Below are 12582 nucleotides of genomic sequence, written 5' to 3' on the forward strand. Positions count from 1 at the left end.
TGAAGCTAACAAAAACGTGATAAAATAAACCTTCGCGTGAAACTTCCAGCCTTTTCACTACCATCTACAGAACATCATCTGCGGGAAAATTACAACACTGACTTATTTATACATCATTGTTGCAACGCGTTGGAGATGAAGCATTCAAAGCCACTCTGATTCGCAGTATTGCTTCCAGCGTTTATTCATTCCTTTTGTGAGTTTTTACAACATCGTTGTACATCAGTCACAGCTCCAGATGAGCCCTCTGCGTAGATCTCCGAAATAATTTAGAGCCGTCTGGCCGAACTCAAAGACGCTAACACTGTGTGCCAAGGTAAAAATCGATTACAACCTTTGCTTGCAGCCCCCTTTGTCAGCGAGCAGGCGAGCGATCTCAAGTCGGCCAAGCAGCGAGATTTGAAGAGATAGAACCTGCATAATTAATCACAAGGCAACAAGGGATTGCTTCCGGATCCGGAAACTGGATACACATCAAAATACAATCAAGTAGAGCACGAACAGAAAAAATAAAAGACACTTATTTGAATAAGTTATCATTCAGGCTAGTCAAAGCTTTGAAGTGATGTTTTTCAGGTTTTTTTGTTCACGTTCAAGGGAACAAACACTGAGAAGGGGTTTTTCTAATTTTGACATTAAAGTGACACTCATTGGCGTTCTATTTTTCGCAACTTATGAGGTTTTCCAATAAGTGGATTCATTTTGATATTAAGAAAACGAGTATATATACTAACTGCAGCAGAGAAACTGCAACACTCAGAAGGAGCTGTTTAAATTTCAATTTTTTTTTTGTAAAACATATAAAGTGAAGCAAGGAGTAAATGATTGAAATTTGGAGAAAAGAAACTAAGGGTTTACAATTATTTTTAATAAATTTGTCCATAATGTGTTTGTCCGCCGCTATCATCTATACACTCCCCAACACTTCTCGGCATTGATCCAATTAGATGGTCTATTTCTTCTTGAGGGATACTATCCCAAGCTATCTGTACTTCATGTCTCAGAGCCGCCAAAGTCTGTGGGGGCTGGGGTAAATTTCTAAGCTTTCTACCCATGATGTCCCAGACATGCTCTATGAGCGAAAGATATGGGGGTTCTGGGCGACCATGGCAAAAGATTCACATTCGTCGCTTTGAAAAAGTTCAAACTAACTCTGGCAACATGAGGTCGAGCATTATCTTGCTGAAATATTGGATTCTCGAACCGGTTAAGGTAAGGGAGAACATATGGCTCCACTATTTCTTGAAGGTAACGCAGCGCTGTCATGGTATCCCGAATAAAGACTAAAGGTGACCTACTTGCATGTACACTAGCACTCCATACCATAACGCCTACTATCTGGAGTACATCACGCCGCTCAACATCAAACTGAGGATCACGTCTTTCTCCCCAACGTCGTCTAACCCTTCTTCGGCCATCATGTGCACCCAAGGAGAATCAAGATTCATCAGAAAACACGACCTGATGGCATTCCACATTCCAATGTTGACGTTGTCTGAACCACTGTAATCGTTGCCGGCAATGATCAACCGTCAGAGGTAACACAAGATGGGGTCGATAATGCTGCAGTCCAGCAAAAAAAAAATTCAATTTGTTGCTTGTGTGGCATGCAGCGACGTCTTGTTGAAAATAAACTATATCCACATCAATATTTTCCAACTCCGGCCATAAAAATGTTATCTCGGTAACGAAATCCATTCACTGTAAGAGTTACACCAGCATCATTTTCAAATAAGTCAGGTCCAATATATAACACCACCTACCCAAAAACCAGTGAGACATTGAGGATTGAGAGGCTTTTCAACAATCATTCTGGGATTTTTCGAGCCCAAAATGCGACAATTCTGCTTATTAACGTAGCTTCCGAAGAGAAAATGCACCTCATTACTGAAGATGGTTTTTCGATGAAAATCCTGATCATTTTGATTTTTTTTTTTGTGATTCATTTGAAAATACGATGTTGCTGGTGATGGAACGGCTTGAGTTCTTGTGTTAACATAAATGACTTGCCCAAAAGCTCAAATGTTTTCACCAGTTTCACTATTGCCAGCCAAAAAGGTGCTTCACGACGACTCGAAAATGCTTTAGTTTTGCAAAATGTGACTGCAAAATTTTAACAATTTCAATGCGTTGTTGAAGCATGTATCATTCCATTTTCAGTAATGGCGTAGTATTTACAGGACAAATGTCAAAAGATGACAGCTTCAAAAGTGACAGCTGTCCAGATAGAGGGGTTTTCAAAATGAAACCTCTTATTGGAATACTCTTTACAAGATATTCTTGTTGTGTCGAGTTCATATCAATAAGACACAGAATGTATTTAATCTGAAATAGTGTTTTTCGATTTTTACAATTAAAAAAAGAATTAACTTTTTAATTTTTATTGTTAATGGAATTTCAAGGGAAGTGAACATTAGATTTTGAAAGTCTATAACAATTTTCTGACCAAATATACTAAACAGATTTCATAGCAAAATGATCATATTCTATAATAACTTCCCAACCATTTCTATTCCAAAATAAAAAGTAAATTGCTTTTAGAACTTCAACTGATTTCTGAAAATGCCTTAAAAATGATGATTCCAATTCAGTGGGATTTCATGGACGTTAGAATAAAAATCAAATAACCTTCTTAATAATTTATTTAAACCTAGAATAAGAATATAAATATGTACAACTGTTCCATAAACTGATTAACACATACAATGTTACATTTTAAAATTTCAGTTTCTTTTATTCACAATAAATTCCAAAGTTCGGAAATTCAATATCAAATAATGAAATGAAATGATGACTGAAAAATCAAATCAAAAAAATACCAATACTGCCCAAGTGAATAACAATCGATGAAAAAAGAAAAAATCATAAATTTCTTCAAACAAAACTTTATTTATCCTAAGTTGAAAATAACTTAGAGTGACAGTCTCTTAGTCTTTATCTCAAAAGAAATCATTATTTGAGTTTGTAAATGATTATAGGTTATTAAACACACACACAATAGAATCGACAACAGCACCAATAAGAATGTTGTAGAAGAATTACGTTGTTGAATCTCGTTTTTTTCTATGGTTATAATTTACCAATCTCTGTCCAACTAAATATTTGTCGTTCTTAATATGTTCATAAAGGTTTTTGAACTGTCTTATTTGGAAAGATATGAAAACCAGCAAAAATATCATTAGAAGAAGGAACGGATAAATTTTCCTAGCTATCAAATTTCGCAATTGGAAAGAACTAACGAAGAGTGGCACTATAGAATGAGCTATTACATAAGGGACCGAAAGAGCAAGCCCAAAACAAACTATTACTGGAAGTGCAAGATTTTCAATAATCAATCTCAGTTGCATTTGACGGATACCATCACGGTAAGCTTGCTCTATGGCGTTCCTCAAGAACCATTCAGGGCCCATCATTGTTACCGCACATGCAATTTTGGTGTAGAGAACGCCCAAAGCCCAATCTTGCCAAATGAACAAAATTGGGGTCTGGTGTATGGGTACCCTCAATGGAACAATAACCACCAATTCAAACAGAAGCCCGAATAGCAAGGGAATAACCCAAAGTAGCAGGAAACTTGCCACTACAGTTTTAAGTCCTAAGACACACCACTGCTTCAGCCTCTCTATCATAGCAGCACGTCCTTGTGGAAGCCAGCTCAACACCAAGCTTATAGCTCTTGCTGTCAGCCATCCCACGTAGAGACCGCAGGCAGCTGTGTACAGTTCGTGGACTTTGACTTCGTTCAACTGTTCCTGAGGTGTGTTCTTCGCAATGAGGGTGACAACTGTCGGTCCACCAGCTAACCATAACGCCATTACTTTACGGCCTAACCAAACAGGCACTGTAAGGGCAAAAACGCTGGCAATCACCAAGGAGATGCATACAGATATTAGTAGTCCGACCAGACGACCCATGAAGAATGACGGTTTGGTGTAAGGTTGAAACCCTGGAAAAAATACAGTCAAATCTTGTTATTCCGTTTTGTGTGCCTGTTCCAGGGCAGCAATGGGCTATGATTCTGCCCAAAGGTTTGTAATTACATGAATACGAGTTCGAACAAGCATGCAAAAGCTCCTGACTCCACATAGTTAACTTTTCGTTTCACATATCATATTTCAGACCATTTCACGCTATTGTTAAATGGACAATCAGGAGCTCAAGTCATATTTGGATTATCGAAAATCTGAACTTGATTCTTGACACTGATTGGCCTGTCAAGTCTGGGTTTTTCCTCAGAGTAATAAACATAGAGGGAGCTTATGTCATTTGCAGTAAGCAAATTTTGTCCCCAACATGAACTGTCAAATTTAACATGAAGCGCGCGGAAATGAAATATACGATATTTCACTCAATTCGCTAGTTTCTCCACAAAGAAGACATATGTCATGTCCCATTGTGAATCAACGTTTTATATTAACTCAAAATATATTGAAATGTATACCTAAATATGTCAGAAATTCACGAAGCAAACTTCAAGCGCGCCAAACGACGTGAAACAACCAATGACACTAGGAGAGCAAAAATTGCCAAACCTCGGATTTCAGCAGGTAGATACAGAAAATAATAAATATTCTGCTTATTATAAATACGACAATTAGGAAAAATATAGGATTCCAAATATTCAAATTTGCATATTTATTCGCGAATCACTCAAATAAATATATTTCATTCAATATAATAACATTCATAACGATATAGTAAATTGTGGATTTGAAAATATATCACAATCTGACAGCGTAACCTAACCATGTTGGGGACATGTAAAAATTGAGTATACTCCCTCTATCTATGTTTATTACTCTATGGGTTTTTCAGATTGTGTTTTCAGTGTAAGAGACATGTCAAATACCTATACTGAGTAACATATAAACCTGAATACTCATTTAAAAATATTTAATTTTTGCATACAAATTTATCATCACAAAAAAACAGCACATGAAAAAATGTTGTCACTTTTGTAATTTTTTTATGTTTTATTTTTCAATATTTTACAGCTAATAAATAGCATTTGAAAGAGCAGAATGGCTAGGGTTGTCGATAATCGTGTTAATAAACATTGTTTGCAAGTATTACTAATGCCCAGAGTGCAAAGAGATTCGAATTACCGCCAATCGACAGTATGAACAATGATGAATAGTTGGATTAAGAACGATATTGGTACTAGACATAGTTTAGATATTGTGGTGAGATGTCAGGATGGCTTCAAAAAGGCTGAACACAAAGAACAAAAGGTACAAGACAAGTTGGCAGAACAATACCTCTTCAAGACCACTGCCTAAGATTGCTAGCTTTGAGAGATCATTGGCCATTCTAAATATTTGTGTCAATTATTAATGAAATAAAATCATTCATCTTGGGTGTTCAACTTTCTAAGGTCACTTAGTATATTTTAGAATAATTCTGCTGAATTTCTGATGTTTTATCTTTCTCTTGGTGAAATAGTCTAATGAAATTCTACTCTTGATTTAATTCATCTCATAAGTTTCTCTTTTACACTAGAATTTCTTATTTGACTTTTGGATGCTATACATTCTGAAATATTGACTGTTCAAACCAAAAAAATCGAAATGACTGATACTATACCAAAACTCATAGTTGGAAAATGTTTCTTCTCACCTGTCGGAGGTTCCATCATGAACAAAGCCTGATGAGCAGCGCCAAGTCCACCATCTTGTTGATTGGGATTATTTTGTTCATTATTTTGATCTCTGTTGACCACACCATCAGACTCTCCGAGCAAATAAGAATGTATGCCCAAAATCCATGAAACAGCTCTGCACCAATTCCTGACCAAGCCTTTCAGCCAAATTCTAGTGTGACTCTGTTCCAGAAGAGCAGGAAGAATAACTTGAAGTAGCATGAGTTCCAAGGATAATTCATTAACTTGCGTTTCATTGTTGAGATAAACGGAATATGGTAAGAAATTAGGTAGCAACCACTTTATGATTCTGATGGGCAACCATAACATCAATAACACTGCGCTTCCGAAGATAACTGCAGAAATTAGCAGCTTTCTTATGTGTTGTAAGATGGGTAAATGAATCATCTCTTGAACAGGACTAAAATCAGGGTCGTTGAAATTCTTCAGAAACCACAACACACCAGGTCTTAAGATTTCTCTTAATAGGAGAACAAAAGAGGCGAAATAATAGACATATACCATTCCGATTAGCCAGTGGATAAAGACAGATGTTCCAGGAGCAGCCGAAAAGCTACTCTCACGGTCTTTTAAAGTTGCATCGAACATCGACAATGAGCAAATATCCAGCCACCAACCACAAACTAAGGGTAGTACTCCTATCTCCAGAACAGATAATAATGAGACCTTCACGACTATATATCCCAATGCTAGCACACGCTTGGCCTTCTGAAACCCTAAGAAATGGGCAATACGATGAAAGAACAAGAATAAAAATCCAACAGAACAATATCCGACGAGTGTGGTAAGAAGGCCTTCAAAATGACTAGCAGAAGCATATTCAGTCATGTTTGAAATGTGCAAGGTCCAAAGACCCATGTGATATGGGGAGTAAGCAAAAATTATAATGAACAATGTGTTGAGGGATATAACCCAAAATACATGCTCTATGAATTTCAAAGAACCATCTAGGCCTAGAAGTCGCTCCCAAGTTATTTCTTCAGCAGCTCTATCCCATTCCATTGGTATCCAGTTGTTATCTTCATTTGCATTCATTTCAGCATCCTCAGGGAATTCAGGATTTTCAGGAGCTACAGCAACAGGTTCAGGTTCTAGAAAATAATACAATACAATCAAAATAATCATCAATGATAAGAAATTATTTTGAGAACAATACCGAAACTTTACAAAACATTGAAAAAGATCAAATTAATGATGTACATTTTCATTAAATAATAATTTAAAATATAACCTATTGAAGGAACTCAAATGAAAGATCACATTTAAGTTAGATTGTAAGTAGGTTGAAATATTCATACAACCCTTTCTTAAAAAATCAAAATTGAAAAATGCGGATAAAACTTATAGATAAATCAAAGTACAGATACCAACCTTTATGATCTTATGTTAGAATATATCTACCAAAGATACTCTATTGCTCACCTGCTATATTTTGTTCAGGTACCAATGCCAAAGGTTCAGCCTCATTATTATTCAGTGGTGCCAATCGAACTCTAACATCGTCATCTTCTCTTTGCATCCATTCTGGTCCACCTCCATGTATGATTTGCTCTCTCAACCAAACTAATCCAGCGAACGCAAACAGAGTACAGATAACAACAAAACAACCTTGGAATGTATCAGATGTGAGATTTTCAGTTGACAACATGTCGAATGGTAGAGAAAGTATTCCATCTATTGATCCTTTGAATAGAGCTCTATATATTCTGCAGGCTGTTAAGGGTACAATACCTGTCCAAGCAACTGCTACCAAAGTATAATGAAACCAATATTTTACAGTAGTAAGAATAGATGAAAGTAAACCAGAAACCAAGTCTTTCAATGGCAGACGTCTTGGCATATCTGGAGAATATATAGGTGTAAAAGAAAATCGGTAACCACATAGTTCACAATATTCCTTATGGGAATACTTCATCCATTGCGTCAAACATTCTTGGTGGATCCATTTGATACTTCCAGTGCATATACAAGGATGAAAAAGAGGTCTGTCTGGTAGGCCTTCAGACCTACAGACCCTACATATATCAATATTGGATAATTCGGAATCCATTATTTATCTACAATGTAAAACTGACGTGTATGCAGCTTTATTAAATCAAGTTGAATGGGTATTTATTAGCTACTTACATCTTATGGTATAAAATATTTATCATATTTGAAATGAAATAAACAAAACGTAGCTGATATAATCCAAATCCCAATAAATTAATTATGCAAAAGCTAAGCTAAATGAATTTTCCTGTTTTGACTTTTTGACAGCTAATGGTTGGTTAACGAAACGACTGACAGTTCAGGAATAGATCATAGATATTGATGATTTAGATGTTATGAAATAAAACTGAAGACTAATTTGCAAAGTCAAAATGACCAAACTATACTCCTACTATACACAGCAAATTTTTTTTTTAACACTCGCCCATTATCAAAAAAATGGAAAGCTTTAAAACATATTTTCTCAGTGTTCTTGCCAACGTAGGAAAACATATAGTTCAAATAATCAATATAGTGTTCTGTGCTCTGCTTTCACCTGTCTTTTAGAAAGTAGTTCGATTCGTTTGGCGGCAACGGCAATGTAGTTTAGAAATGTGAAGTGATATTTTACCTTTGGTTTTATTATGTGCTTTTATTTAGGAAAAAAGTTCTTAAAATGAGTACTTATTGGTGAAATGAAAGATATAACGGACTATTTCAAAAATTCCACAGAAAATGTAAATATAATAAAGAGCCCTATTCCAAATACTGGATGTTCAAAAGAGACATGTAAAAACGGAAGTAAAGTATCGCCAGCTACACCGAAGTCGAAGAGAGTTAGAAACAAAAGTACTCCTAAACGTAAGAAAAAAATTTCTCCAAAAAGAAGCCCACTAGAAGGATTCAAAATTTTATTTCATGCTGTTCTAGGGAAAGACAACACAAACACTAAAATGGAAACCGAAAATTCTCCAGAGTTAGAAGAGGCTAAATCACAAACAAATACTAAAATGGAAACCGAAAATTCTCCAGAGTTAGAAGATAATGAAAATTCGTTCGAAATACAGGCTACTTTGGAAAAACCTGGTTGTGATAATACAAAATTGAATGCCTTTCAGTTTTTAATGATGAGCAGAAATAAAGTTATAGGATCTAATTCCCCTGGTAAGGAATTGCCTGAACAAGAAGTGTCAAATTCTATATCCCCCCCAAAATTATTGGCAAGAAAGAGATTGTTACAAAATTGGTCTGATTCTATTAAGTCCAAAAAAAGAAAATTAAATGATGATGATATCGATAAAGTGATAAAAGTTAAATTGGATACTCGAAAAAAAAGATTGAAATCCTTATTGAATATAGATGATGTAGCAAAAGGGGCAGAAAATGCTGAAGCTAAAATAATAAAACCATCCCCAAAAACTACAGAAGTAAAGATTTTGAATGGAAATCCTGGAAATTCAAGTAAATTGCAATTAAAAAGCAATCCAGATGAAACTGTAAGAAAAGATAAGGTTAACCCAAAAATAGTTGGAAACACGTTAAATAAAAGTCTTAGTAGTGGAGATGACTTTGAAACAAAAGTTGAAAACAATATAGAAATTAGTACTCCAAAGGCATCTAGAAATGATAGAATCAAAAAAAATTCTAAAGGGACTCCTAAAACATCAACTCCAAAATCTACCTGGCGAATGAAAATAAAATTGGTTGATCATGATGGTAATAAAAAAAAAGATTTAGAAGATGAAATTATTTGTTTAGATGACAGTGAAAATTCTATCAGAGATTCATCTGAAAATGGAAAAAAATGTCAAAATGAACCTAATAATATTGAATCTATAGATACCCTGAAAAAAAATGAAGAAATTGAAGAAAACAACACTTGTAGCAGAATTCTGCGGAATAGGACTTCTTTGAACAAAAATAAAAACATAGATTATGTATACTCATCAGATGAAAGTGATGATGAAAAAAAAAAAAGAAGTAATAAGTCTGTTAAAGTGGCCCCAGTTTTTGCAAAAGCAGTGCCAAAACCAAAAATGGATCCTGAAGTTCTTGAAGCTAGAAGAAAATTTTTAATGAGTGATATGCCAGACTCTTTGAGGAAAAAAATTGAGAAACACCCAAGGTGAGACTGGTGGTTTACATTAGATAATCAAACTTAATTAACAACTTCATTTGTATTTAATTCCATTGAGCATTTTTCAGTTTTAGTAATAATTCAATAATTGAAGCTCTTCAAAAGTGGTGGTTTATATTTTTCTATCATATTTGGTTTATTTTTTTCTCTTTTTAATTCTCAGAATATGTAAGATTTTATTTGTTACAGTAATGAAGTAATTGATATTGAATTCAATGTTTTCCCTAAAATGAGCCATGTGTACCAAGAAGAGAAAAATCATCCTTTATTCAATCTCCCTGATGCTAACTTGAAGTTAATAACTAATACTCCTTTCTCTTATGAACCAAGTAAACTCCTATGTCAGTCTTTGATAGACAATACTGCGGTAAAATCATCAAGATATAAAGAATCTGATCCTATTAAATATACGAAAATAATCATGAGGGATATTAAGTCAAAATATGCTAGTTATCCTGTGTTTAAAGCATTCAGATTACTGAAAGAAAAAAATGGTTTAATAACAGAACAAGTCACCAAAACAACTCCAAGGAAAGGACGAAAATCAAGAAAATCGCTGGAGAAAAAAGGGGACATGTGTACAAACATAGACTTACAAGAAAATATAAAGCATCTAATGTGGACTGAAAAATACAAACCAAGAAGCTCTGAAGATTTTTTTGGAAATATTGAAGCTGTGTCTACCATGAAAAAATGGCTTGAGAAGTGGAAAGATGTTTTTGAAAGTGGCAGAAGAAAAAGAAAACATTGTTCAAGTGATAGTGATTCAGAATTCATGTCATCTGACGCTGAAAGTGTTTATGATCGTTCTCTATCAACAACAATTATTCTAGCTGGACCCTGTGGATCAGGAAAATCCAGTTCTGTTTATGCTGTTTGTAATGAATTGGGTCTTAACGTTCTAGAGTTGAATGCTTCCAGCAGAAGAACAGGCAAGTCATTTCTGGCTCGTATTTTTTAAGTTTATAGTATTTTGATTTTTTCTAATTTACAAACTTTGAATCAATAAATCAAATGAAAATATTCAACATTATCAAATACTTGCTTTTTACCATATATTTAACAAATTTCACATTATAACTAGACTTTTTTTGTGTGCTTGTTTATAGATCAGACTTTAGGCCATTAAAAAATTAATTAACACATTTTTTCATATTATTTTAAAGGTAAGCAAGTTATTCAAGAACTTCAGGAGGCCACCCAGTCCCATCAAGTACGAAAAAATAAAGGTGCACTTGATTCATTCACAAAAAAGGGGATCGAATCGAAACTTATGCCAGATGAAGGAAAAAATAAATCGAAAAAAATGTGCGTACTTTTGATTGAAGATATAGATATAGTTTTTGATCAAGATGAAGGATTTATAAATTCCATCACTCAAATATCTGCTACTAGCAAGAGGCCCATAATCCTTACAACGACTAATGAAGATTCAGTATATGCTCAAAAGTTTATGAACGATTTCAAAACAATTGGATTTCATTCATTTTCAGTTAACAATCTAGGGATTTGGCTTCAAATTTTATGCATTCTTGAAGGTATTTTTGTTGACCTATCTTCTATTGGTGAATTGTTAGAATATAACAGAGGTGACCTTCGTAAGACAATCCTGGAACTTCAATATTGGGTACAGAGTGGTGGACAAGTGAACAAACAAAAAACCTTTTTGAGTCCAATATTTGAACTTGAAAGTTTGAATAATGAAAGCTGCTTATCTCATATTTCCGATGAGACTCGATTCATTTCACTGAAGGAGTTTGATGAAAAATTTGAGAATTACCGTGTGCATTCAAACATTCTTTCAGATTTCGAGATCTTTCAGGTTGAGAGATTCTATAATATTTCATCAAATATGGATCTAAAAAATCTCTGGTGGAATATACCAAAGTTTTTGTACCCTGTTAAACCTAAGCCTCAAACAAAATCTCCTAAGAAATCAAACAAGAATATCAAAAGGAGGCTGAAGTTAGTTTCAAATATGTATGATAGTGCAGCAAGATTTGATGTGTTATATAGAAAAATTGAATTAAAATGTGATGATCCGGTATGTAAGAAAAGATGGCATAGTCAACTACAGGATAGTCTAGAGGTGGAGGAAAAATCTCGCGGAGTTTCAACCAATCAGGATATCCTCGAACTGAACCACTACTTGACTGATGGTTATTTAAATTTATGTAAAAAGAAATTTCTTTATGAATTCTCTGAAAACCAAAGACTATGCAATATGGCTGTTCCGGGACTAGATAAAGCAAGGTAAATGTTTAAAATATCTCCATGTCATTTTCTTCGTTGACCAGGCATATTTCCCAATTTTAATAATTGTACTTTATTCTATTTTCAGAATAGTAGAAAATAACCACAAATATGAAGAAGAACTCCTCAATCCTGTACCAATTTTTAACTTTTTGGATAATAAATCTGTTGTACTCGACTATCTTCCATGCCTGAGGACTATTGCAAGGACAGAAAATATTCGTGCCAAAAACAATGTGAAGAGACACAATAGATTCCATAATTATTTACAAAACTTGAACATAAAATGTGATAACCCAATATTAGACTTTGCAATTCAGACTTTTACAACTGACACCAACCTTCAATGATGATCTTCTTGTTCTCTTATGCTAGAAATATGTACATAATATATTTTAATATGGAACTTGTAAATAAATTCAATTTTCCTATTAAATTATTTAAATTCTAATTTTTTGGGAATCATTGAAATATATAAGAAATATAATACAATGTTTTTATGATGTAAGAAATTTTAAATAACAGATATTTCGTTGTTTTCAGAAACCTTTTTATAATTATA

General features: G+C 34.1%; 2 protein-coding genes across 3 annotated transcripts; one reads left to right on the forward strand and one right to left on the reverse strand.

Annotated features, from left to right (window-relative positions):
- Positions 1–2626: 2626 nt before the first annotated feature.
- LOC123683004 (E3 ubiquitin-protein ligase MARCHF6) lies at positions 2627–7928 on the reverse strand. 2 transcript variants are annotated; one of them, XM_045621899.1, is made up of 4 exons: positions 7787–7928; positions 7082–7729; positions 5617–6750; positions 2627–3946 (listed from the first exon to the last, which is right to left on the reverse strand). In XM_045621899.1, exons 2-4 carry the CDS (start codon positions 7707–7709, stop codon positions 3039–3041), a joined length of 2670 nt encoding a protein of 889 aa, XP_045477855.1. In that variant the 5' UTR covers positions 7710–7729; positions 7787–7928; the 3' UTR covers positions 2627–3038. The 2 variants fall into 2 exon arrangements, with proteins under 2 accessions (XP_045477855.1, XP_045477854.1); XM_045621898.1 differs by having other exon boundaries at positions 7082–7716; positions 7787–7927.
- A 165-nt stretch (positions 7929–8093) lies between these two features.
- On the forward strand, positions 8094–12471 carry LOC123683003 (ATPase family AAA domain-containing protein 5). The gene is made up of 5 exons (XM_045621897.1): positions 8094–8491; positions 8561–9755; positions 9957–10699; positions 10934–12020; positions 12109–12471. Exons 1-5 carry the CDS (start codon positions 8326–8328, stop codon positions 12368–12370), a joined length of 3453 nt encoding a protein of 1150 aa, XP_045477853.1. The 5' UTR covers positions 8094–8325; the 3' UTR covers positions 12371–12471.
- The last annotated feature ends 111 nt before the right edge of the window (positions 12472–12582 follow it).

This window comes from Harmonia axyridis, chromosome 6, assembly GCF_914767665.1.
Source record: "Harmonia axyridis chromosome 6, icHarAxyr1.1, whole genome shotgun sequence".
NCBI classification, from domain to species: Eukaryota; Metazoa; Arthropoda; class Insecta; order Coleoptera; family Coccinellidae; genus Harmonia; species Harmonia axyridis.